Genomic DNA, 27,131 nt, shown 5'->3' with positions numbered 1-27,131 from the left:
AGTGTCCCCTGCATTTCGGTGGCTGACACCAGTCTACCTAAGACCCAAACCTTTGGGCAGAGTGTTCTGTGCTTAACGATGTGAGATGGGGACAGCCTTGAGAGTCCCCTTGCTCTCCTTAAACACTGAAGTGATTTTGTGTAAAGAGCCTTGGCTCAAGAACCCTGGACGTGGTGGCTCATGCCTGTAATCTCAGCACTTTGGGAGACCAAGGAGGGCAGACTGCTTGAGCCCAGGGGTTTGAGACCAGAGTAACATAGGGAGACTCTGTCTCTATCAAAAACACAAGAGTTAGCTGGGCGTGGTGGCATGCACCTGTAGTCCCAGCTACTCAGGAGGCTGAAGCTGGATCACTTGAGCCCAGGAAGTGGAGGTTGCAGTGAGCCAAGATTGCAACACTGCACTCCAGTCTGAGCGACAGAGCGAGACTCTGCCTTCCACCCCACTTCCCCCCAACAACAACAACAAAAAGAACAAAAGAACTCTGGTAATCCCAGCACTTTGGGAAGCTGAGGTCAGGAGTTTGAGACCAGCCTGGCCAATATGGTGAAACCCCGTATCTACTAAAAATACAGAAATTAGCCGTATTAGCGTCCATGGTGGTCGACGCCTGTAAGCTCAGCTACTCAGGAGGCTGAGGCAGGAGAATCACTTGAACCTGGGAGGCAGAGGTTGCGGTGAGCCAAGATTGTGCCATTGCATTCCAGCCTGGGCAACAAGAGCAAAACTCCGTCTCAAAAGAAAAACAAACAACAACAACCAAAAAAAAAAAAAAAAAAAAAAAAAACCAGAAGCAAAAAAAACCTCTGGGAAGGGAGTTCTACCTGACAACAGGTAAAGGCCAACTCATGAGCAAAGCCCTGGGACATTCTTGTCCTGAAGTGGATTCTCAGCTTGCGCCAGCCCAGCAGTGCTGTGCACCTGGAGCCCAACCTGCCAGGGAAAGACTTTCCTGGCCCCCGCCCGGAGTGAAACAGCCGCTGGAGACGATCCTGGCCCAGATGTAGCCAGGGAAGGAAAAGCTAAGGCCAAAAATGGACGGGGACTGACTGGGCTGCCCAGACTCAAAGGGGCCCTGGGAGCTGAAAGCAGGCAAGGACAGACCTGTCACACACCAGAGCACAAATGCGGCTGGGAACACACATCTGTGTCTGTCATCAACCGACTTTATCGAACGCCTTAAACAATCTGCCTGCCTCTGTCGCACGCTCCCCAGACTCAGATTTTTATGCGGATTGTAACCCGGCTGCCTGAGGTGTGGTCAGCCCTCTTTCCTGGTAGCTCTGCAAAGGGTCCTGCACTTACCCCTAGGGAGCCCCTCTGTGAAGCCCCAGAGGCTTCTTCCCAGAGTCTCAAGACAATGAGAAACGCGAAACAGCGCTGTCACTGTGTGTGAAATGGTTTGTGCGTTTTATTAACAGGCAAAGCTCTCCCCACGGTCCCCCAACAATGACTCCAACTCTGTGACATCCGAGCGCGCCCGCTAAGTGCTTTCAGGCCACATCAACCGTCAGGATGCTGTCGCCTGCCTTTGGGCCCTGCCAGGACGGGCCAGGACAGGGCTCGAGGGTGCATGGCTGGGAAGCGCCAGGGCAGGGACGAAGGGCCCCCGCCGCCTCGCTCATGTGCAACAGGTCGCTGGACTCGCGCTCCAGCACGCTGCCACTGTGGGTGCCCCGCGCGGCAGCGCACACACGGCCCGAGGCTCGGCCTGGGGCACGGCCCAGCAGGCCCGCGCAGATCGTGCGGAAGCCTTTGCGGAAGTGCTTGGAGACCAGCGCGTAAACGATGGGGTTGACGCAGGAGTTGGCGTAGGAGACCAGGTGCGAGAGGATGCGAAGCGCATAAGTGGCGCGCGTGAGCGGGAAATGGCCGAACCACACGCAGAGGATGAGCGCGTGGTGGGGCATCCAGCAGAGGCAGAAGAGCGCGGCCACGATGAGGATCATGCGTGTCACCTTGCGCTTGGCGCGCCTGGCACCCGAGCCCGCGGCCACCGGGTCGACGGCGCGCCAGAGGTAGCGCAAGGTGCGCGCGTAGGTCAGGCCGAGAACCAGCACAGGAAGCAGGTAGCTGAAGACGAAGGTGCAGATGTCCATGGCGCGGCGGCGAGGGGCGCTCCACGCGGGATGGCACACGGTCAGGTTGGCCAGCTGCGACTGGCGGTAGTAGCTCAGGTAGGGCCCGGAGAAGAGCAGCGACAGCCCCCAGATGAGCCCGATGGCTGCCAGCGCGTTTCGAGGCGTGCGCAGCTCGCGGGAGTGCAGCGGGTAGCGGATGGCCAGATACCTGCGGTCAGACCGGGAAGGGAGACGTCGGCTGAGCGGGCGCATTCATGCTGGAGGGCCGCGACCCCTGCACCTCGGTCCCAAGGCTGCTCTCGAGGAAGGTCCTTAGCGCATGGTTACACCGCACACAGAGGAGGTGGGGGTGAGGCTCGGCGTGAGGGCGGAGGTGGGGGCCTCCCAGCGTGTCCCAGACACTCAGCGGAGCCTGGAAATGGGGCGGGCCCGGCAGCAGGAAAGGTGTGCCTTCAAGCCATTCTCCCGCTGCCCCCGGAGACTGCAACCACAGTCTCCACTGAGAGGGCACCCCAAAGCCACTGAAGACTAAAGGTTGGAGAACCGGCTATGGGCTCCGGGAGGCTGTGACTACCCACTGGTGACGGTGCCGCGGGAGGGAGGGCGGAGGCGCCTGAGGCTCTAGCAGACAGCCTGGAGAAGACATGTTGGGCAAGGGACAGTTAATTTCTCAGGGGATTCCTGAGAGAATGCGAGCTTTGTGGATCCCACCAGCGCGCTCGGAACCAACGCACTTCGCGCTCAGTGGCTACAGGAGGTGTGGGGGCAGTCTGGCCTCGCCTCTCTGTTTTTCCAGAGGATGGAGAGGGGAAATACCCGGATTTCCTCCCCAGGAACCATCCCAGTGTCCTTTCAAGCTCCACCTGAGTCCCGCGCTCTCCCGCATGTGCCTCTCTCGCTCTCCTCTGGCTGGGGAGGAAGAACCCCAGGGCACGCTCCTCTCCCGGCCCCGACTTGTTTTGGATTTTATTTTGTTTTGTTTTGTTTGGAGGCGAGAGGCAGAGTGGGCTGGGACTGAGCTAGGGACCTTTAGGCACGCTCGCTGGGACTCCGGAGTGGATCCTTGCAAAGGACCCAAGATCCACAGCCTGGACCTGAGCCAGCTGCACCAACCAACCAAACCGTGGCTTGGAGGCGAGCGCAGTGGAGGCGCCTGAAGTTGGCTGCAGGAGACAGACGGTCACTTCACGCACCCGATCCCTGGCTGGCGACTCTGAGCGAGTTACTTAGGAACTCAACTCTTCTGTATATTGGGCACTTTGTCCTATCCCACCCTCACGGGGGGCATTAAGCTCAAGCGAGATGAACGCGCACAAACGCGTCGTACTGGGAAACGCTGCGCGTTGTCAGGCACGGGCGGCGCTGGAGAGCCACATTCTCCAGGCTTCCAGGCCCCAGGACTCATCTAACCGAGGGACACCACGGTCCCCCATTCTTATTCCTCTTTTTCCTCCTCCGCGCCCGCTTGTCTTCCACTGCCTTCTTAGTGTCCTGTCCCACTCTGCGCGTCCCTTCTTGATCCCCAGTCCCGCCTCCCGCTCCATCCCCCGCGTGGATGCCCATCTCCCAGGGAGGCCAAGGCGCTGGCTCACCTGTCCAGGGAGACGGCGGCCAGCGTGAAGCTGCTGGCGTGCATGGTGAGGAAGATGAAGAAGTGCACCGCCTTGCACAGCAGCGAGCCGAACACCCAGCCGTCCAGGGTGTAGATGGTGGCCTGGAAGGGCACGCAGCACAGGATGAAACACAGGTCGGCCACGCCCAGGTTAAGGATGAACAGGTTGGTGGTGCTGACCGCCTGGCCGCCGCGCAGCAGCACCGCCAGCACCAGCGTGTTGCCCACGATGCCCACGAGGAAGATGAGCGCGAAGAGCAGGGGCACGATGACCGCCTCGGGGTGCCAGCCTCCCCCGCCGCCCGCCTGGCTCGCGTTCCCGGCCCCTGGGCAGCCCGAGACGTTCATGGTGCCGCCGACCCCGAGGCTGCCCGGGCTCCTGCAGCCGTCTGGGTCTCCGCGAGCGGGAAGCTCCCGGGGCTGCGGCCGCTGCAACTCCTAGTGCGACTCTGCCGGGCTGAAGGCGGAGGGAGCCTTGCCGCATCTGGGGCGGGGATGGGGGTGCGCTGGGGTCAGGAGGAGGAGCAAGAGACAGGAGGGCGAGGTTGTCCCCGGCAGCGGCCGGCGGCGCTGGGGGAAGGGCTGCGGAGTGGTCCCGGCGCGCATTCCACGGCGCGGGCGGAGAGTGGCGCTTGTACCTGCTTCCAAGCTCCAGCCCCCGCAGTCGGGGGTTCTGGGCTGACCAGGCGGACTGACTTCCCCGGCAGACGCCGGAGCGGTGGAGGGGTCGACCCCGGACCCTGCGTGTGCGCCGCGCCGCGCCGCAGGGAGCACGGACCTCGCACTCCGCGCGCCTCGGCGCTTCCCTGCAGCCTGGCAGGCGTGCAGGATATCCCGGGACCGTCGAGGGGCTGGGGTGCCCTCAAAAGAGGACCCCTGGGAGATCGGGGGGAGGAAACACGGGGCGGAGGCGGATGAGGGGCCCCGGAGTCTGGCTCTTTCGCCCAGGCTAGAGTGCAGTGGCGCGATCTCGGCTCACTGCAACCTCCGTCTCCCAGGTTCAAACGGTTCTCCTGCCTCGGCCTTCTGAGGGGCTGGGACTACAGGCGTCCGCCACAACGTCTGGCTAGTTTTTTGTATTTGTATTTGTTGAGACAGAGTCTCACTCTGTCGCCCAGGCTGGAGTGTAGTGGCATGATATCGGATCACTGCAACCTCCGCCTCCCGGGTTCAAGCGATCCTCCTGCCTCAGCCTCCCGAGTAGCTGGGATGACGGGCGCCCACCACCACGCCTGGCTTATTTTCGTATTTTTAGTAGAAATGGGGTTTCACCATGTTGGCCAAGCTGGTCTCAAACTCCTGACCTCAAGTGATCCGCCCACCTCGGCCTCCCAAAGTGCTGGGATTACAGGCGTAAGCCACCGAGCCCGGCCACCTTTTTCCCTTCTCTTACCCATTGAACGTTTTCCCTCCGATTCAATCCAATATACTGAGCATCTATTGTGTCAGGCTCTGTCTTTGGCTCCATGCCTCAGTTTCCTCAGCTGTAACAAGGAAATGGTAACACTTCCTTCTAAGAGGGATCTGCTGAGAAAGGAATGAGATGTATGGGAGAGTTAGTTAAATCTGAATGCATCAGATCCTTATTCTTTTTCTCCTGACCTTATTCCGTATACCTTGAGGAAATTCAAAATAGAGTTCAGGGCCGGGCGCGGTGGTTCACGCCTGTAATCCCAGCGCTTTGGGAGGCCGAGGCGGGCGGATCACGAGGTCAGGAGATCGAGACCATCCTGACTAACACGGTGAAACCCCGTCTCTACTAAAAATACAAAAAATTAGCCGGGCGTAGTGGTGGACGCCTGTAGTCCCAGCTACCTGGGAGGCTGAGGCAGGAGAATGGCGTGAACCTGGGAGGCGGAGCTTGCAGCGAGCCGAGACCGCACCACTGCACTCCAGCCTGGGCGACAGAGTGAGACTCCATCTCAAAAAAACAAAACAAAACAAAACAAAACAAAACAAAACAAAAAAGATAGTAGAGTTCCACGCACAAGCAGCATTTCCCTGGATGGTGTTTAGGTTGCAATAAAACTTAAACATTTGCTTCTGCATCAAGCATTTGGGACAATGAATCATTACTATTTAAGTAGAACTTAAGCCTCGCAGTCCGCTGGGTCTGAAAATCACCACCTTCTGTCTCTGCAGGTTCTGCCTCACCTTCCCCTGTCCTGGTCCCTAGGGCCCAGTGTCAAGAATATTCTTTTTCCTCTTTTTTCCCCCAAGAAAAAGGCCTCTCAGGAGCCCAGCTACCCCCTCCTCTTGGTAAGGAAAGCTTATTCACACCCCTGCCCTGCCTGCCTACTCATTGAACAGGAAGATGATAACAGTTTGTGTTTATGAGATGCTTACCATTTATTTATTCAACAAATATTTATTAAGCAGCTGCTCCTTACTAGGCACTGTTCTGTGTCCTTAGGATATACTATACCAGTGAGCTCTACAAAGATCAAGGTCCTCTGTGAACTTTCTAGCAACAGAGACATACAATAAACATAACGTATTAAGCTATTGCAAGTTGATAAGTACTTGTGGGAAAAGTAGTTTAGAGTAAGGGGATTTGGGAGTACCAGGGTGGTGGTGATCGTACACTTTAAAGCAGGATGGTCAGGCAGACCTCATTAAGTTGACATTTGAGCAAAGACTTGAAGGAGGTGATGGGCTAGCAAAGCGAATATGTAGGGGAAGAGCATTTCTTTTCTTTCTTTTCTTTTTTATTTTTTTTGAGATGGAGTCTTACTCTATCACCCAGGTTGGAGTGCAGTGGTGCGATCTTAGCTCACTGCAACCTCCGTCTTTAGGGCTCAAGCAATTCTTCTGCCTCAGCCTCCTGAGTACCTGGGACTACAGGCATGCACCACCACACCCAGCTAATTTTTTGTATTTTTAGTAGAGATGGGGTTTCACCATATTGGCCAGGCTGTCTCAAACTCCTGACCTCAGGTGACCCGCCTGCCTTATCCTCCCAAAGTGCTGGGATTACAGGCGTGAGCCACTGTGCTCAGCCTCTTTTCTTTTGTTAGAGATGGAGTCTCCCTGTGTTCCCCATGCTGGTCTTGAACTCCTGGGCTCAAGCGATCCTCCCACTTCAGCCTCCCAAAGTGCTGGGATTACAGACATGAGCCACCGTGCCTGGCCAGAAAAGCATTTCAGAGAGAGAGACCACAGCCAGTGCAAAGGCCATAAGGTAGGAGCGTGCCTGTGTTCCTGAGGCAGGGAAGATGGTATGACCTGAGCTGAACCAGCAAGGGGATTGGTAGGAGACATGAGACACATAGCGTGTAGGGATATTTTCTCCCCCAATCTAAGGATTGTGGCATGTAGTCTCCATAAAATGAGGTGGCAGTGCATGGTTTTGACTAGAGGACTAACATAATCCCACTTTTTTTGGGTAACAGCTTTGTCGAAATATAATTCACATGTCATGGCTGGGTGCAGTGGCTCACACCTGTAATCCCAGCACTTTGGGAGGCCGAGGCAGGTGGATCACGAGGTCAGGAGTTCGAGACCAGCCTGGCCAATATGGTGAAACCCCGTCTCTACTAAAAAATACAAAAAAAAAAAAATTAGCCAAGCGTGGTGGCATGCACCTGTAGTCCCACCTACTTGGGAGGCTGAGACAGAAGAATCGCTTGAACTTGGGAGGTGGAGGCTGCAGTGAGCCATGACTGCACCACTGCACTCCAGCCTGGGCGACAGAGTGAGACTCCATCTCAAAAAAAATAAAAAAGAAAAAAGAAAAGAAAAATAGAAATAGAATTCACATATCATACCATTTGCCCATTTAAAGTGTTCATTTGGCTTTTAGTATATTCACAGAGTTGTGTGACAGTTGCCACAATCACTTATAGAACATTTTCTTCCCCACCAAAAGAAACTCATACCCATTAGCCCTTAGTCTCCAATCTCCCATCTCCATCCCCACCCCATCTCCACAGGCCCAGACAACCACCGATCTACTTTTTGACTCTAGAGATTTGCCTATACTTAACATTGCATATAAACAAAATCATACAATATGTGGCCTTTTGTGTGTGGCTTCTTTCATTTAGCATGATGTTTTTCAAAGTTCATCCACATTGTAGCATAATCAGTACTTCACTCCTTTTTTTTTTTTTTGAGATGGAGTTTCACTGTTGTTGCCCAGGCTGTAGTGCAATGGCACGATCTCGGCTCACCACAACCACTGCCTCCCGGGTTTAAGTAAGTCTTCTGCCTCAGCCTCCTGAGTAGCTGGGATTACAGGCATGCGCACCACACTCAGCTAATTTTGTATTTTTAGTAGGGATGGGTTTTCTCCATGTTGGTCAGGCTGGTTTTGAACTCCCGACCTCAGATGATCCACCTGCCTCGGCCTCCCAAAATGCTGGGATAACAGGCATGAGCCACCACGCCTGGCCACTTCACTCCTTTTTATGGTCAAATAATATTCCATTGTATCATTATACCACATTCTATTTTTCCATTCACTTATCAATGAACATTTGGGACACTTACTTTTTAAAAAAATTTATTTACTTATTTTTAGAGATAGGGTCTTGTTCTGTCACCCAGCCTGGAGTGCAGTGGCATGATCATAACTCACTGTAACCTCAAACTCCTAGGCTCAAGCAATCCTTCTATCTCAGTCTCTCAAGTCACCGGGACTACAGGTGGGTGCCACCACTCCTGGCTAATTTTATTTGTGTGTGTGTGTGTGTGTGTGTGTGCGCGGAGACAGGGGTCTCACTATGTTGCCCAGGCTGGTCTTGAACTCCTGGCCTCAAGCAATCTTCAGCCTGGCCTCCCAAAGTGCTGTGATTACAGGTGTGATCCATCACACCTGGCCAGACACTTACTTTTTTTTTTTTTTTTTTTGAGACAGTCTCAATCCCTCACCCAGGCTGGAGTGCAGTGGCCCGATCTCCGCCCACTGCAACCTCCACCTCCTGAGTTTTAAGCGCTCAGCCTCCCGAGTAGCTGGGATTACTGGCGCCCGCCAGCACACCCAGCTAATTTTTGTATTTTTGGTAGAGACGGGGTTTCACCATGTTGGCCAGGCTGGTCTGGAACGCCTGACCTCTGAGGCCGGGAGCGGTGGCTCACGCCTGTAATCCCAGCACTTTGGGAGGCCGAGGCAGGTGGATCACCTGAGGTCAGGCGTTCGAGACCAGCCTGGCCAACATGGTGAAACTCCGTCTCCACTAAAAATACAAAAATTAGCGGGACGTGGTGGCAGGCGCCTGTAATCCCAGCTACTCGGGAGGCTGAGGCAGGAGAATGGCTTGAACCCAGGAGGCAGAGGTTGCAGTGAGCCGAGATCACACCATTGCACTCCAGCCTGGGCAACAAGAGCGAAACTCTATCTAAAAAAAAAAAAAAAAAAAAAAAAATCCGTCATTTAATCTTCCTAACAACCACTTAAATTGGTTATCCCCATTTCATAGATGAAGGAACAGATTTACAGGGAGATTAAGTTACATGCCCAACATGTCCCTGCCGCTAATGACGGAGCGGGGATTGGAATCCCAGGTCTCAGACTCTAGAAGGTGCAAAGCAAAAATTCATATTTTCCCATGTCTCAACACTTCTCCCTCTTTGGACTGACGGCCCCAAAGTGCAGTGGTCCACGGCCCCAAGCGGTCTGAGAAAGTCCCCCCGTTAGGACACCGTCTGCTGACTGGGCAGCGCTTCCTCCGGCTTAGCTTTCTTACGGCCAGCCTCAGAGGAAAGGGCAGGCAGAGGCGGGTCCCTTACGGACGGGGGTGTCCCGTTCCGGTAGGGAGGACCCCATCTCTTGAGTCCCTGGGGATGCAGACACCCCGAAATCCAGTATCTTTGGTCTCCTGCCTTCTGCTGGGCAGGACGTGAACCAGATCCCCAGTCCAGGATGCAGGACCTGGGGTCCACCTCCGGTTCTCCGCCCTTAGTGGGTGGGAGGTGGGACTGCCCCTGAGATCTCAGCAGCCACGGTCTCACTGCGGCCTCAAGTCCCCACCTAGCCAGCCACAATTCCGGACCCGAGATGACAGGATCCCTCGCGCAGGCGCGCTCCAGCACATGGCGCCCTGCTGCAGCAAGGGCCGACGGCGGCGGAGTCCGCCGCTATCCCATCAGCCCGGCCAGGCAGGTCCAGCTCTCACCCGCCCAGGTCGTCCCGCCTCCCCTATCCCGTCTTGCTCTGCGGCGCAGGGGCAAGATGGCTGCTGAGAAGCAGGTCCCAGGCGGCGGCGGCGGCGGCGGCAGTGGCGGCGGCGGTAGCGGCGGTGGACGTGGTGCCGGAGGGGAAGAAAATAAAGAAAACGAACGCCCTTCGGCCGGATCGAAGGCAAACAAAGAATTTGGGGATAGCCTGAGTTTGGAGAGTATCCTAGAGTAATCGGGCCTAACTCGCAATGATTACGTGTCGAACTGGAGGGCTGGGGGCGGGAGAGGCGGCGGGTCCCGACAAGTCCTGGCAGGAGAGGCCGAGGGTTGCAGTTTCTCTCGCCCTTACCTTTTGGTGCTCAGAATTCCGGGGGGGGGTCTGTCTCTCAACTAGTCTTTCCTCGTGTCCCCCTCGCCGTCCTGGCTAGGTCCGTTTCTTCCAGTGGCACTGGGATATCAGGCGGGTTTCCCCTGGTGCCCCGCAGTTGTCCAGTTGGAGGGCTTGTGACCAAGTGACACCTTGAGCACCTTGCTTTGGCACCTTGAGCCACTGAACTGGGGAGAGGAAACTGCAGTCTTGACATTTGGCTTAATACTCTTGTCTGACAGTCGTCGTAGACTGAGTAGTAAAACCTACAGCTTGATACTTTGAAAGTGGAGGTAAAGATTGACTCAGGAAAAGCTTGTTGCCCATTTTGATTGTAAGTTACCGTAGTTAATATCGATTGTGTCATTTTTTTCTGATCGGTCTGTAGGCATTTTATCTTGCTGACAGTCATTCATATAAGCTGGAGGAATCGGTTTCTAGTTTCCATCAGTGTGTATCTCAACCAAGTGCTTGTGGTACTAGTTTGTGACCTTTTGAAATGAATAACAAATGGAGAAAATGTAGGCGAGTTTCTGAAATAACACATTCAACTTGACATCTTAATGTGCTTAAAGTTCTCAGGGGTTTGGAGTTAAATATTTTGAATTACTGGTAATAGTTCCAAGTAGACGTTAGCAAGCCCTGATTTTACTGAGACCTTTATATCTCTTTGTCCCTTTTTAGTAATTTAAAGAGTCCTTTTAGCGTTCACTATTTTAAAATATGTCTCTAGAGAAGTGTTGAGGAAACATTAAAACTATACCTATATAGATGAAGGTCATTCGACTTTCTAAAGTTTAGTACATAATCTTAAATATTTTAAGATTATTAAAAGGAGAATTTGGACATTCTTCTTTTAAAAGAAAAACCTTAATACTTTTATGCAAACTGTAGCCTAGCTTGGTTGACATGTGCTAATCATAGACTCTCTAAGCATCACAGCTGTTAAGGAAAGTTAGATTTGGCAGGTGTTGGAGATTATGCAAATGGAGGCTTAGTACATGTCATTTATAACCTGAATCTGAATGAATAAAATGTGGGGTCTAGGTGTTAATTGGTGTGAAGCACCCCAATTATAGTCAGCATTTAGAATCCATCAGCTTAATTTAAACTGGGTTTTGGCAGTTTCCAGTGGCCAGTAGTGCCCTCCTTTTTCAGTTTGCAAGTAGTAACAGTTCAGGCAGTTTTCCTGTAGGTTAGCCCTGTCCTGTGACAAGATAGATATTGAAAATGGTTACAAAAGATCTCACCAGTGTACTAAATATTTCATAAATGTGTGTGTGTATGTGTGCGCGTGTGCATGTGTGACTGAATCTCACTCTCATCTAGGCTGGAGTGCAGTGGCGCTGTCTTGGCTCATTGCAACCTCTGCCTTCCAAGTTCAAGCGATTCTCCTGCCTCAGCCTCCCGAGTAGCTGGGATTACAGGTGCTAGCCATTGCGCCTGGCTAATTTTTTGTGTTTTTAGTAGAGACGGGGTTTCACCATGCTGGCCAGACTGGTCTTGAACTCCTGACCTCAGGTGATACACCCGCCTCGGCCTCCCAAAGTGCTGGGATTACAGGCATGAGCCACCGTACCTGGCTATATTTCACAAATGTTTAATGTGTTGTGGTTTGACACAGATAGAGACTGATGGTACAGGTTTTGATTTGTTTGGATTCTTGCCATCGTAAGATTTTCCTTAATCTCGACTCTAGTTCTTCAGATTATTAAGGAATCCCAGCAGCAGCATGGTTTACGGCATGGAGATTTTCAGAGGTACAGGTTAGTATCACATACAAGATGTTTGGAAATCATTGTGGGACTTGCTTTGCTTTTGTTAATATCCTGTTTACTCTGCTATATCAGCAAATATACTAGAAAGTCTAGAGCATTTTTTGTTTGTTTGTTTGCTTTGTTTTTTTTTTTTTTTTTTTTTGAGACGGAGTCTCGCTCTGTCGCCAGGCTGGAGTGCAGTGGCGCAATGTTGGCTCACTGCAACCTCCACCTCCTGGGTTCCAGCGATTCTCCTGCCTCAGCCTCCTGAGTAGCTGTTTTTTTTTTTTTCTTTTGAGATGGAGTCTCACTCTGTCACCCAGGCTGGAGTGCAGAGTGCTCCCAGTGCTGGGTTCAGGTGATTCTCCTGCTTCTGCCTCCAGAGTACCTGGGATTATAGGCATGTGCCACCATGCCTGGCTAATTTTTGTATTTTTAGTAGAGATGGGGTTTCGCCATGTTGGCCAGGCTGGTCTCAAACTCCTGACCTCAGGTGATCCACCCACCTCAGCTTCCCAAAGTGTTGGAATTACAGGCGTGAGCCACCGTGTCTGGCCTATTTCTTTTTTTTTTTTTTTCTTTTAAATAATCTATACCCTGGTAGCTTTGATTGAGATGCTGAAGTAGTATTTATTTTATTTATTTTTGATACGGAGTCTCACTCTGTTGCCCAGGCTGGAGTATAGTGGCGCGATCTCGGCTCACTGCAACCTCCGCCTCCCGGGTTCAAGTGATTCTTCTGCCTCTGCCTCCTGAGTGGCTGGGACTGAAGGCACATGCCACCATGCCCGGCTAATTTTTAGTAGAGACAAGGTTTCACCATGTTGGCCAGGCTGGTCTTGAACTCCTGACCTCAGGTGATCCACCTGCCTCAGCCTCCCAAAGTACTGGGATTACGGGTGTGAGCCAACGTGCCTGGCCTATTTATTTATTTTTATTTCATTTTATTTATTTACTTTTTTTTTGAGACAGAGTCTTGGTCTGTCACCCAGTCTGGAATGCAGTGGCATGATCTCGGTGTACTGCAACCTCCACCTTCCGGGTTCAAGCAGTTCTCCTGCCTCAGCCTCCCGAGTACCTGGGACTACAGGCATGCACCACCATGCCTGGCTAATTTTTGTATTTTTAGTAGAGATGGGGTTTCACCGTGTTGCCCAGGCTGGTCTCGAACTCCTGACCTCAAGTGATCTGCCTGCCTCAGCCTCCCAAAGTGCTAGGATTACAGGCGTGAACCACCACACCCGGCCCCCTGAAGTAGTATTGAAATATCATTTTGTATTGTAAATTATGTGCTGTATTACTTTGACTTAAAGGTTGGTGCAATTATATATATATATATTTATTTATTTATATATATATTTTAAACTAATTTAGTCAAAATGTATGTATTGAACATCTGCATATTAGACACTGTGGTAAGCATTGTGGAAAATTTAAAACTGAAATCCTAGCTGGAATGGTGGCACATGCCATAGTGCCAGTTACTTTGGGAGGATGAGGCCCGAGAATTGCTTAAGCCCCGGAGTTCGAGCCCAGCCTGGGCAACAGCAACATAGTGAGACTCTGTCTCAAAAAAATAATTCTCCCTGCACTAAAGGGATTTATATTAGTGGACAACTATGTGAGAACATAATTATAATGTCACACACTGTAATAGAAGGAAGAATAAAGAGCTACATGAGCATAGAGGAGGAGGCTTGGCATAGAGGTGACATTTGTAGTGCTTCTTGGCAATAACCTAATTGGCTTCCTCACTTTTCTTCAGACCTGCCTGCAGTTCTTTCTCCATATGTTTGGTGTCATCTTAGTCTTCCTCAGGATGCCCCTTTCCCTGCTTTCTTTACATTCATTAGAATCCTCCTCATTCTTCTTCTTCTTTTTTTTTTTTTTTTTTTTTCAGACGCAGTCTTGCTCTGTTGCCTAGGCTGGAGTGCAATGGCGTGTTCTCGGCTCACTGCAACCTCCACCTCCCGGGTTTAAGCAGTTCTCTGCCTCAGCCTCCCGAGTAGCTAGAATTATAGGCGCCCGCCCGCCATGCCTGGCTAATTTTTTTTTTTTTTTGAGACGGAGTTTTGCTGTTGTTGCCCAGGCTGAAGTGCAATGGCGCAATCTTGGCTCAACGCAACCCCCACCTCCTGAGTTTAAGCGAATGTCCTGCCTCACCCTCCCGAGTAGGCTGGGATTACAGGCATGTGCCACCACAACTGGCTAATTTTGTATTTTTAGTAGAGACGGGGGTTTCTGCATGTTCGGCAGGCTGGTCTCGAACTCTTGACATCAAGTGGTCCGCCCACCTAGGCCTCCCAAAGTGCTGGGATTACAGGTGTGAGCCACTGCACCCAGCCCCTCATTCTTTCTAGGCCCCGCCATCAGTCCACTGCAGCTGAAGGTGCTAACAAGAGAATGATTACCCATGTCCTTTCAACTTGACATTTGCCTTGTTTTCTTGGTTGCCATTTTCTCTGCATGATTCTCCTCAATTTTAATGTGGGTTCCTTGAACTTGGGCACTGTGTCCTCCATCTCTTTGTGTTTCCTATAATACCGATCATATTGCCCTCCATGTTTTAGTTGTTCAATAAATGTTTAGGGCCGGGCATGGTGGCTCATGCCTGTAATCCCAGCACTTTGGAAGGCTGGGGTGGGCGGATTGCTGGAGTCCAAGGACTTCGAGACCAGCCTGGGTGACATAGTGAAACCCTGTCTCTGCAAAAAGTACAAAAATTAGCCATGTGTGGTGGTACACCTCTGTGGTCCCATCTACCCAGGAGGCTGAGGTGGGAGGATTGACTGAGCCTGGCTGCAGTGAGCCAAGATCACACCACTGCACTCCAGCCTGGGTGACAGAGCCAGACTCTGTCTCAAAGAAAAGAAAAAAATGTTTGGAAGCTGATATGTGATAATTCTAGTAACCATAAGTATAATACCCCAAACCATTGACCCTTGACCTTGCCTTATTGCAGAATTTATTATTCAAAATACTCTCAGCTTGGCTGAGTGAGTTTTGTTTGTGGTTTCTTACAGGGGCTACTGTTCCCGTAGACAAAGACGTCTTCGAAAAACACTCAACTTCAAGATGGGGAACAGACACAAATTCACAGGGAAGAAAGTGACTGAAGAGCTTCTGACCGATAATAGGTATTGACTGCTCCATGCTAGTTGCAAATTACTTCTTGCTAATACATTTATTGAATAATGACGTGGTAGACTTCATGCCAAACCTTTTAATTATCTCTGTGGGATGGGCATTGTTTACTATTCTGTGTTCTAAGGCAAGGAAACTGAGGCTCAAAGAGATACATTAGGTTGTTCAAGAACTGTGTTGGGGCCAGGTGCAGTGGTTCACGCCTATAATCCCAGCATGTTGGGAGGCCAAGGCGGGTGGATCACCTGAGGTCAGGAGTTCAAGACCAGCCTGGCCAACATGGCAAAACCCCTACTCTACTAAAAATATAAAAATTAGCTGGGCATGGTGGCAGGCGCCTGTAATCCCAGCTACTCAGGAGGCTGAGGCACAAGAATTACTTGAACCCGGGAGGCAGAGGTTGCAGTGAGCCAAGATCACACCATTGCACTTCAGCCTGGGCAACAAGAGTGACACTCCATCTCAAAAAAAAAAAAAGGAGGGGGTGAGATTCACTATCTCAGCTTTGGAGCCCCCCTTCCTCTGTCTCTGTACAGGGAAGCTTCTTCCTTCTCCCTTCTTGCCTATTAAACTCTGCTTTTTAAAACCAAAAAAAAAAAAAACCTGTTGGGATGGCAAATGTTGAAGTCAGTGATTAGAATCTAATTGATTATTAGGTAAGGTTTCTAGAATATAAATTTCAATGTCTGAAACTAGATGCATATATCAATATATCTTAATGAAATTGAGTGGTTGAGTGGTGTGTAATTTTTTTTTTTTTTTTTTTTTTTGAGACGGAGTCTCACTCTGTTGCCCAGGTTGGAGTGCAGTGGTGTGATCTCACCTCACTGCAACTTCCGCCTCCCGGGTTCAAGCTTCTCCTGCCTCAGCCTCCGGAGTAGCTGGGATTACAGGCACGTGACACCACGCCCAGCTGAGTTTTGTATTTTTAGTAGAGACAGGGTTTCACCATGTTGGCCAGGCTTGTCTTGAACTCCTGACCTCAGGTGATCCACCCACCTCTTGCCTTCCAAAGTGCTGGGATTACAGATGTGAGCTACTGCGCCCGGCTGGTGTGTAAATTATTATAGAAGAGTCCTGTATTTCAGTGCTGAATACACCAGTGCTTGGCATTTGCTGAAGAATTTTTAGTCTGTCAGGCAACATGTAGTCAAGGCCCCCGGGTCTTCCTCACAGTTACGGGCCAAATTACGCTGCTGCCACCTTTTGTGTAAATGAAGTTTTATTGGAACCCAGCCACGCCCATTCACATAGGTATTGTTTAGAGCTGCTTTGTGCTACATCAGCAGAGTAGTTGTGACACACTAGATATAGAAGGAGAGGAGGCATGGTCCTTGAACCTCATTGACTTTCATCTTATTGGAAAATGTTGGTCAGTGCAAACCAGGGAATGCTACAGTAAAAGTGCAATGTTGTATATCATTTACTGTTCAGCATTCTAAAGCCTTGGAAAGGAGACTTGAGCTTGAAGGCTTTTGACAGGGAAGTCAGTAAGCCCACACGGAGGAGGCTTGACCTTGAAGGATTTGCGAGAGTGAAGAACATTCTGTGTTGGGGGAAGCAGCATGCCCTGGTATCCGTGCATGCAGTCTAGGAACTGTAAAGCTCTGGACACTTGTTAGCTGCTACTCAGGCAGTGAAAAGGTTGTGAGCTTGGTGTGTACAGGCAGAAAGCTAGAGCCTGGAGACCATAATAGGATGCAGCAGGATGTAGTGATTAAATCTCATGAGAACCAGTTGGGAGAAATCTGGACTCTCCCTTTTTTTTTTTTTTTTTTTTTTTTTTTTTGAGACAGGGTCTCACTGTCACCCAGGCTGGAGTGTAGCAGTGGGATCATAGCTTACTGCAGCCTTGAACAACTCCTGTCTCACCCTCCTGAGTAGCTGGGACTATAGGCATATACCACCATGCCCAGCTAACTTTTCTCTTTTTTTCTTTTGTAAAGATGGGATCTCGCTGTGCTGACCAGGCTGGTTTCAAACTCCTGGCCTCAAGTGATCCTCCCACCTCAGCCTCCCAGTGTACTGGGATTACAGACATGAGCCACTACACCGAGCCTGGACTATCTTATGATAGCAAGATCCTTTACTCTGAAGAGACAAGGTTAAGCTGAAGTTTAAGACAGATTGATCAAGGCAGTAAAGAAAGATTCACCAGTATAATAATAAAGTAGTTAACGACCTTACTGAGCACTTAGTAAGTGCCAGGTTCTGGTCTAAATGTGTTATTTGTATTACTACATGGGAGAGCGGTGCACAGAAAGGTTAGTACTTTGCCCACAGTCACACAGCTAGTAAGCGGTGGCACTGGGATTCTGTCCTGGGCTCTGGAGCTCTTGTTTATCACCACTTTAATATACTGCCTCTTTTTTTTTTTTTTTTTTTTTTTGAGATGGAGTCTTGCCCTGTTGCCCAAACAAGAGTATAGTGGCGTGATCTCAGCTCACTGCAACCTCCGCCTCCTGGGTTCAAGAGATACTCCTGCCTCAGCCTCCCAAGTAGCTGGGATTACAGGCGCATACCAACACACCCAGCTAATTTTTGTATTTTTAGTAGAGATGGGGTTTCACCATGTTGGCCAGGCTGATCTCGAACTCCTGACCTCAGGTGATATGCCTGGCTCGGCCTCCCAAAGTGCTGGGATTATAGGTGTGAACCACCACACCCAGGCAATATACTGCCTCTTAAGGACTTTTCTAACTGGATTGAGATGAAGGAGGTGTTGATTCAAAAATGAGGCCAGATCGTGTGCCTAGACCGTGTCTGTTTGACAACATTCAGGAGGGGTAGGTCACGATTCTGGATTTACCGTGTTTGAGGTGGTAGAGGCTTTTCAATGAGATGTGTCTAGTAGATGATGAGAAACCTGAGATTGAGCCCAGGTTGGGAATAGAGATACTGGTTTAGAGTCATGGCTGAGAATATCAGAAGAGTTGTTTTGAGAGCGGCAAAGGAGGGAGAGTATAAAGAAAAGCCGAGAAGCCGAAGATTACACCTCAGAGAATATCTGGGTCTGTTGATGGCCTTTATTGTCTCCCCACTTCTGTCTCTGGTCTAGATACTTGCTTCTGGTTCTGATGGATGCTGAAAGAGCCTGGAGCTACGCCATGCAGCTGAAACAGGAAGCCAACACTGAACCCCGAAAACGGTTTCACTTGTTATCTCGCCTACGCAAAGCCGTGAAGCATGCAGAGGAATTGGAACGCTTGTGTGAGAGCAATCGCGTGGATGCCAAGACCAAATTAGAGGCTCAGGTTAGTACCTCAGCATTCAGCTTGTTTATTGTGGAGATTAAAGACATTTTAAAAAGCTACAGTTAAACAGAACAGAGTTTCTTAGTGTTAGAAAGTGACAGTCAGAAGAGGAAAAAAACTTTCCGAACTTGCTTTTAAGAGGAGAAGTTAGCATGTTTTGTTTATCAGCTCTTGATTTTTTTTATCCTTTTTTTAAAATTGGGCAACGCTTCATTCCATAAAATAGAATGAGTATTCCCAAGCTCTTGGTTTTTTATAACTAGCTGTAACTTTTTTTTTTTTTTTTTGAGACAGAGTCTTCCTTTGTCGCCCAGGCTGGAGTGCAGTGGCGCGTTCTCAGCTCACTGCAACGTCTGCCTGTCAGGTTCAAGCAATTCTCCTGCCTCAGCCTCCCGAGTAGGTGGGATTATAGGCACGTGCCACCATGCCTGGCTAATTTTTTTATTTTTAGTAGAGACAGGGTTTCACTGTGTTGGCCAGGCTGGTCTCGAGCTCCTGACCTCGTGATCCGCCCACCTGCCTTGGCCTCCCAAAGTGCTGGGATTGCAAGCGTGAGCCACTGCACGTGGCCATCTAGCTGTAACTTTTTAAGAAAGGTCATGTTTTGATATATAGATGAAAGCTTACAATCTTGTACCTGGAAAGTTCACAAAGTAAACTTTTTTTTGGAAGTGAGTTTTTTAAAAAAGAGTTGGTAGATATTGCAAGGTTTTATTCAACTTCTGATGCTTATGTTATAGCTCTGAAAATGGTTAAGTAAAATGCAGAAAACAAATTTCCTTCTTTTGAAGTTCTTTCCTGGGAAGTGAATAAATCATAATAAATTGCCTATGTATCACATTTTATTGGTTAAATACGTATTTCTCTTTAAAAATCAACCTGTGATTAATATATCTATATTCTTAGGCCGGGCGTGGTGGCTCACGCCTATAATCCCAGCACTTTGGGAGGCCAAGGTGGGCAGATCACGAGGTCAGGAGATCGAGACCATCCTGGCTAACATGGTGAAACCCCGTCTCTACTAAAAATACAAAAAATTAGCTGGGCATAGTGGCGGACACCTGTAGTCCCAGCTACTCAGGAGGCTGAGGCAGGAGAATGGTGTGAACCCGGGAGGCGGAGCTTGCAGTGAGCTGAGATTGTGCCACTGCGCTCCAGCCTGGGGGACAGAGCAAGACTCCATCTCAAAAAAAAAATATATAGTGTCTGGCCGGGCGCGGTGGCTCACGCCTGTAATCCCAGCTCTTTGGGAGGCCGAGGCGGGTGGATCACGAGGTCAGGAGATCGAGATCATCCTGGCTAACACGGTGAAACCCCGTCTCTACTAAAAATACAAAAAATTAGCCAGGCGTGGTGGCGGGCACCTGTAGTCCCAGCTACTTGGGAGGCTGAGGCAGGAAAATGGCGTGAACCCGGGAGGCGGAGCTTGCAGTGAGCCGAGATCGCGCCACTGCACTCCAGCCTGGGCGACAGAGCGAGACTCCGTCTCAAAAAAAACAAAAACAAAAACAAAACAAACAAACAAGAAATATATATATAATATATATTATAATATATAATATATAAAATAGATTATATTACATATTATATAATATATATTATATATAATATAATCTATTATATTATATATTATATATAATATAATCTATTATATTATATATTATATATAATATAATCTATTATATTATATATAATATATAATATAATCTATTATATATTATAATATATAATATATTATATAATGTATAATATACATTATATATAATATATATAATGTATAATATACATTATATATAATATATATAATGTATATTATATATATCTCTCTCCATATTCTTTGTTTGGGTTTTTTGTTTGTTTTTTAGAAAGAGAGTCTCACTGTGTCCCAAACTGGAGTGCACAGTCATGGCTCGCTGCAGCCATGAACTCCTGGGCTCATGCAGTCCTCCTGCCATGGCCTCCTGAGTAGTTGGGACTAGAGGTGCACACCACCACACCTGGCTAAATTTTTTTTTTTTTTTTTCTGAGACAGAGTCTCACTCTGTCGCCCAGATTGGGATGCAGTGGTGCAGTCTCAGCCCATTGCAACCTCTGCCTCCCAGGTTCAAGCAATTCTCCTGCTTCAGCCTCCCGAGTAGCTGGGATTACAGGCGCCTGCCGCCATGTCCAGCTAATTTTTTTGTATTTTTAGTAGATACAGGTTTTCACCATGTTGGCCAGGCTGGTCCCCAACTCCTGACCTCAGGTGATCCGTTCACCTCGGCCTCCCAGTGTTGGGATTACAGGCATGAGCCACTGCGCCTGGCCACACCCGGGTAATTTTTTTTAAATTTTTGGTAGAGATGAGATCTTGCTGTGTTGCCCAGGCTGATCTTGAACTCTTGAGCTCAAGTAACCCTCCTGCCTCGGCCTCCCAAATTGCTAGGATTACAGGTGTGAGCCTCATGCCCAGCCCATATCCATGTTCTTTTTTTTCTTGTTTTTTAAAAATTTATTCTTATTTTTAAATTTTTTTGTAGAGGCAGGGTCTTGCTATATTGCCCTGGCTTGTCTTGAACTGTGGGTTCAAGTGATCCTCCCACCTGGGCCGCCCAAAGTGCTGGGATTACAGGTGTGAGCCACTGCACCTGGCCCATATCCATATTCTTGATATCAAAGTTAGAAGCCAATAAAGGAAGATTGAGTGGGAGCACTGGTTTGCTGTTGAAGCAGTTCCTCCTCTTCCATCTCCTCACAGGCTTACACAGCTTACCTCTCAGGAATGCTACGTTTTGAACATCAAGAATGGAAAGCTGCCATTGAGGCTTTTAACAAATGCAAGTAAGTCCTATAGTCCAAAGGCTGTGGCCAGTTTTAATTACAGATTGTCAAATTTAAGCTGCAGATCAGATAGTGGATTGTTTCTGTGAAAGTGAGGGTGACTTTTCTTTCCTATAGAAATGTTGATGATTCTCTTTCAACCTTAGAACATGCCAGTTATGGTAGTTGGTAGGAGAGCTTCAAAAGGCCATAATTTGTTTTTAGTCACTGTGTTCCCCATGAGTTTTTCTTATATAAGGCTGATGTAAAACCTGGCTTTTCTTTTCTCACAGAACTATCTATGAGAAGCTAGCCAGTGCTTTCACAGAGGAGCAGGCTGTGCTGTATAACCAACGTGTGGAAGAGATTTCACCCAACATCCGCTATTGTGCATATAATATTGGTAAGAGCAGGGATCAAGGCATTATACTCAACTTGAACTTTGACAGATGGCCTATTGGGAGCTCACTTCAGAGAGCCTAGAGAGTTGATGTAACTTTCTTCTTCCCTTGCCTCCATCATTGACCTGAGTTTTGGTTGATGGCAAAAGCAGAACTGTTGAAGCCAGCCCTGCCCAAAATTATAGAAGACGGTTCTGCTTCTGTGTCTGTCCTGCTGTGCTGTGTACCCCCGAAGAGCAGTCTTGAGTCTCCGGCTGAGTTCATTTTTTACTGTTTTAGAGCAGTTTTAGGTTCACAGCAAGACTGAGAGAAAGATACAGAGATCCATGTAACCCCACCTCCCCACATCCATAGCCTCTCCCATTAGCATCTTCCCCCACCAGAGGGGTGCATTTGTTACAATTGATGGCCCTTTATAGACACACCATAATCTCCCAAAGTCCATAGTTTACATCAGGGTTCACGCTTGATGTTGTACATTCTGTGGGTTTGGACAAATGTTTCATGATGTGTATTTACCATTATATACCATATGGAGTATTTTCATTGCCCCAGTCAATTTCATTCTTTATAAAAGACTTGTCTTCAGAGAACAGATTGTGCTGCAGATTCATTGAAGTAGCATGTGGAGGGGGAAGAGCTCTTTAAGTCTGAGTTGAATCTAGTGATTCTCAAGAAAACAGACCAGACCCTTGAAGATTTTCCTGTCTTTCTCTCTTAGGGGACCAGTCAGCCATCAATGAACTCATGCAGATGAGATTGAGGTCTGGGGGCACTGAGGGTCTCTTGGCTGAAAAATTGGAGGTAATCTAGTATGTACATTTTTGTGAAAAGTCTTTGGACAAAGTCCAGAAGGAGTAATTCATAATCCCCTAGGGATATTTGATATTAATATATGGATATTTATATCTGTATTAGCAAATATCTACATTTGCTAAAAGTTTGAACAAAAAACTTTTTCTGTCTTTTTTTTTTTTTTTTTTTTTTTGAGATGGAGTCTCACTCTGTCACCCAGGCTGGAGTGCGGTGGCACGATCTCGGCTTACTGCAAGCTCCACCTCCCAGGTTCACGACATTCTCCTGCCTCAGCCTCCCAAGTAGCTGGGACTACAGGCGCCTGCCACCACGCCTGGCTAATTTTTTTATATTTGTAGTAGAGATGGGGTTTCACCGCCTTAGCCAGGATGGTCTCAATCTCCTGACCTTGAGATCCGCCCGCCTCAGCCTCCCAAAGTGCTGGGATTACAGGCATGAGCCACCGCGCCCGGCCCAAAAAACTTTTTTCAGTTAACACTTGAAGTATTCTTTTTTTTTTTTTTTTTTTTTGAGACAGTCTTACTCTGTCGCTCAGGCTAAAGTGCAGTGGCGTGATCTCAGCTCACTGCAAGTGATCTGCCCGCCTCGGCCTCCCAGAGTTCTGGGATTACAGGCATGAGCCACTGTTCTCGGCCAAGTATTCAATTGTTTAACCTCATTACATTTATTTTCTAAGCAAGTAATATAGAAAAAGCAAGAAATACAAAAGATCAGGGAAAAATATAAACCACATGGTTGCCATATTTATTTATTTATTTATTTAGAGTCGGAGTCTTGCTCTATCGCCAGGCTGGAGTGCAATGGTGCAATCTTGGCTCACTGCAACCTCCACCTCCCAGGTTCAAGCGATTCCCCTGCCTCAACCTCCCAAGTAGCTGGGATTACAGGCGCCCGCCACCACGCCCGGCTAATTTTTGTATTTTAGTAGAGACGGGGTTTCACCATGTTGGCCAGGATAGTCTCAATCTCCTAACCTCATGATCCACCTGCCTCTGCCTCCCAGAGTGCTGGGATTATAGACGTGAGCCACCGCGCCCGGCTTACTTATTATTATTTTTTTGAACAGCGTCTCTTTTGCCCAGGCCAGAGTGCAGTAGCTTGATCTTGACTCACTGCTGCCTTGATTTCCTGCTCTCAAGTGATCCTCCTGCCTCAGCCTCCTGAGTAGCTGGAACTACAGGTGAAGGTTACCACTCCTAGCTAACTTTTTTTTGTTTTTTGGTAGAGACAGAGTCTCACTGTGTTTCCCAGGCTGGTCTCATTCTCGAACTCCTGCGCTCAAGCAATCTGTTCGCCTTAGCCTCCCAAAGTGCTGGGATCACAGGCATGATCCACCTTATCCAGCCATACACCATCATCCTTTGATGGCTGCATGGTACTCCGTTGCCTAGAAGTCTGTTTTATTTAACCATTCGTTGTTCATTAAGTGGTAAATAGTATTACCATGAATGTCCATGTCCTCAGATTTTGCACACATTCTTGATTATTTCCTTAGGATAAATTCCTAAAACTGGAATTAAATGGTTTGGAAACTTGATACATACTGACAAATGTCTTTAAGTTTCTACTGATTAGCATTCCTGCTAGTAGTGTATACAGATATGCTTTTCTCCTTACATCCTTACCAAAACTTAGTGTTACTCTTTTTAACCTTCCGCTATGTCCTTTTAATATTTGAATTTCTGTAACTAAAATATATGATACCAGGGAGAAATTTAAAACAAATAGAAATTGGTGGCCAGCAGGGTGGTTCACACCTGTAATCCTGGCACTGTGGGAGGCTGAGGTGAAAGGATAACTTGAGCCCAGGAGTTCAAGACCAGCCGGGGCAACACAGTGAGACCCCACCTCTACAAAAAAAATTTTTTTCAGAGGCCGGGCACAGTGGCTCATGTCTGTAATCCCAGCACTTTGGGAGGCCAAGGTGAATGGATCACCTGAGGTCAGGAGTTCGAGACCAGTCTGACCAACACGGAGAAACCCCCGTCTGTACTAAAAATACAAAATTAGCTGGATGTGGTGGTGCAGGCCTCTAATCCCAGCTACTTGGGAGGTGGAGGTTGCAGTAAGCTGAGCTCATACCATTGCATTCCAGCCTGGGCAACAAGAGCGAAACTCCGTCTCAAAAAAAAAAAAAAATTTTTTTTTTTCCTTAAATTAGCCAGGCATGGTGACACATACCTGTAGTCCTAGCTGCTCGAGAGGCTGAGGCAAAAGGATCACTTGAGCCCAGGAGTTGGAGGTTGCAGTAAGCTGTCGTTGGGCCACTGCACTCTAGCCTGGGCAACAGAGCAAGACCCTGTCTACTAAAAAAATTAAAGAGACCTGGCACAGTGGCTCATGCTTGTAATCCCAGCACTTTGGGAGGCTGAGGCAAGTGGATCACTTGAGGCCAGGAGTTTGAGACCAGTCTGGCCAACGTGGCGAAACCTCGTCTCTACTAAAAATACAAAAATTAGTCGGGCATGGTGGTGTGTGCCTGTAGTTCTAGCTTCTCAGGAGGCTAAGGCACAAGAATTCCTTGAACCTGGGAAGCAGAGGTTGCAGTGAGCCTAGATAGCGCCACTGCACTCCAGCCTGGGTGACAGAGCAAGACTGTCTCAAAAAAAATGAAAGAAATTGGTGTATACTCTACTTTCTATGGAGTATAATATGTTGGTTATACAAAGAGACAAATGATAGATTCCATTTATTTTCACCTCCATCACTCATATCCCCAGTTAAAGCTTTAACTTTTTTAAACTATTTTTCAGGCTTTGATCACTCAGACTCGAGCCAAACAGGCAGCTACCATGAGTGAAGTGGAGTGGAGAGGGAGAACGATTCCAGTGAAGATTGACAAAGTGCGCATTTTCTTATTAGGACTGGCTGATAACGAAGCAGCTATTGTCCAGGTGAGGAGGAAGAACTTACTGTGCTGTCTTCTGTATGTGTCTGAAGGTTGTCCTGTGTGTTTAAGATGTAGTGGCTCGTTGGTATTCAGTTCTCATAAAACAAACTTTTAATGCTGTTTTGGATTGGGTAAGTATGGAGATGTGCCTTATTGAATAAAATTATTTTGAAAACTGAGTTTATAGAGGAATTCTTAATGTTTAGAGGGCAAAGAAATTGACAGCAACAGTCATCAACATAAAAATGGGAGGCATTAGAGGCTGGCTTAAAGTAAGGGGTCACATTTGGCCCAGCAGGTGGTGCAGCAGCTTAACTATTATGTCTCTGAAGTTTCTCTGACATGTTGTCGTAAACTCCTAGCCCTAAAGGGTTCACCTCTTAGTCCTGGGGCTTTGCAGGATAGCCTGGTTAAACCAGAATGTCTTGTTTTGTGTGCGGTGTACATGTAATATTCATGCAAAACTGTTATCACTTGATACTGCCTACTGACATAGTTACCTGTTGGTGGGTGCGAACAACCAAATGCATCCTAAAAGATAAGACATCCTGGTGACCTTTGTATGACATAGACAGTGATGGGGGCACTTTTTAGAGCTTCTTTTCCACATGAGTTAAAGGACATCTTTAAAAAAACAGGCTGCTGACAGTCTACTGCCTCATCAGGGAACAGTGGCATTTCCGAAGACCTCACAGTTATCTTTTGCACCCTGAATAATTTGTGTATGGGTTGGGGGGGTGGTGTTTTGTTAATGTGTTGAGGAATTGGCTTAAGCATCTAAAATTTCGGCAACTTGCTCCAGAATAGCTACTATGGGTTGGAGGCAGCCTTCAACAGCTGAAGAGTTGATGTGTGTCCTTGTCTGTGTTTCGTATTGCCTGTCTCATATCCCTTTTATTTGCTTAAAGGACAGAAGACTAGAACAGTACTAGAAAGTTAATTTTTACTTAAACTGAAAGGCTAAGGAACTTTTTTTGAGAGCGTTCTATTGGCACTGTTGTATGGTGCTACCTCCACTGGACAACGGCTCTGGTAGCAACTATTCAGATTATGTGATTGGGTTAGTGCTTTGGTTTTAAAAGTGATCAATCCTGGAAGAAAGAAACTACTTCTGTCCTCAGTTCAGTGCCAGACAGCAGAGACAGTGGGGCAGGAATTCTGACTTGAAGAGGAGTTGGGGGAGAGAGATCCATAGGGGCAAGTTAAATGAGGGCTCTTTCAGAGTGGGGCTACAGACACGTACCAAATGAAGAACAGGAAAAGCTAGCATTTATTAAGTAATTTTGAAAAGTTACTGCTGGCCCGGTGGCTCATGGCTATAATCCTAGTGCTTTGAGAGGCGGAGGAAGGCAGATCACTTGAGCTCAGGAGTTGGAGACCAGCCTGGGCATCATGGTGAAACCCCATCTCTACAAAAAAAAGTACCAAAAAATTTAGCTGGGCGTGGTGGCGTGCACCTGTAGTCCCAGCTACTTGGAGGCTGAGGCAAGAGGATCCCTTGAGCCCGGGAACTTGAGGCTGCAGTGAGCTGAAATCACACCACTATGCTGCAGCCTGGGTAACTGTGCAACTCTGTCTCCAAAAAAAAAAAAGAAGAAGAAGAAGAAAAAGTTAATAACAAAGTTTAAATACACATTTTTTTTTTTTTAAAGACAGAGTCTCTCTCTGTCACCCAGGCTGGAGTGCAGCGGTGCAATCTCTGCTCACTGCAAGCTCCGCCTCCCAGGTTCACGCCATTCTCCTGCCTCAGCCTCCAGAGTAGCTGGGACTACAGGCACCCACCATCACACCTGGCTAATTTTTTTATTTTTAGTAGAGACGGGGTTTCACCATGTTAGCCAGGATGGTCTCAAACTCCTGCCCTCGTGATCCACCCGCCTCAGCCTCCCA

General features: G+C 48.4%; 2 protein-coding genes across 3 annotated transcripts in view; one reads left to right on the top strand and one right to left on the bottom strand.

Annotated features, from left to right (window-relative positions):
• Positions 1-780: 780 nt before the first annotated feature.
• GALR2 (galanin receptor 2) lies at positions 781-9,769 on the bottom strand. Of its 2 annotated transcripts, XM_055101557.2 has the most exons (3): positions 9,665-9,769; positions 3,674-5,217; positions 781-2,289 (listed from the first exon to the last, which is right to left on the bottom strand). In XM_055101557.2, the coding sequence occupies exons 2-3, from the start codon at positions 4,039-4,041 to the stop codon at positions 1,494-1,496; spliced, it is 1,164 nt and encodes a 387-aa protein (XP_054957532.2). In that variant the 5' UTR covers positions 4,042-5,217; positions 9,665-9,769; the 3' UTR covers positions 781-1,493. The 2 variants fall into 2 exon arrangements, with proteins under 2 accessions (XP_054957532.2, XP_054957531.2); XM_055101556.2 differs by lacking the exon at positions 9,665-9,769 and having other exon boundaries at positions 3,674-8,117.
• The window catches only part of SRP68 (signal recognition particle 68), a 34,004-nt gene continuing 16,480 nt past the window's right edge, over positions 9,608-27,131 (top strand). Inside the window, exons 1-8 of the mRNA XM_003813256.5 lie at positions 9,608-10,031; positions 11,880-11,946; positions 14,961-15,074; positions 18,140-18,335; positions 21,073-21,155; positions 21,428-21,537; positions 22,257-22,339; positions 25,105-25,245. Of these exons, the coding sequence (XP_003813304.2) occupies positions 9,692-10,031; positions 11,880-11,946; positions 14,961-15,074; positions 18,140-18,335; positions 21,073-21,155; positions 21,428-21,537; positions 22,257-22,339; positions 25,105-25,245 (1,134 nt within the window). The 5' untranslated portion in view covers positions 9,608-9,691. The remainder of the gene's footprint in view (positions 10,032-11,879; positions 11,947-14,960; positions 15,075-18,139; positions 18,336-21,072; positions 21,156-21,427; positions 21,538-22,256; positions 22,340-25,104; positions 25,246-27,131) is intronic.

This window comes from Pan paniscus, chromosome 19 (assembly GCF_029289425.2).
Source record: "Pan paniscus chromosome 19, NHGRI_mPanPan1-v2.0_pri, whole genome shotgun sequence".
Lineage (NCBI taxonomy): Eukaryota > Metazoa > Chordata > Mammalia > Primates > Hominidae > Pan > Pan paniscus.
The sequence above is the reverse complement of the archived record's forward strand: the minus strand, read 5'-3'. Positions and strand labels throughout refer to the sequence as shown.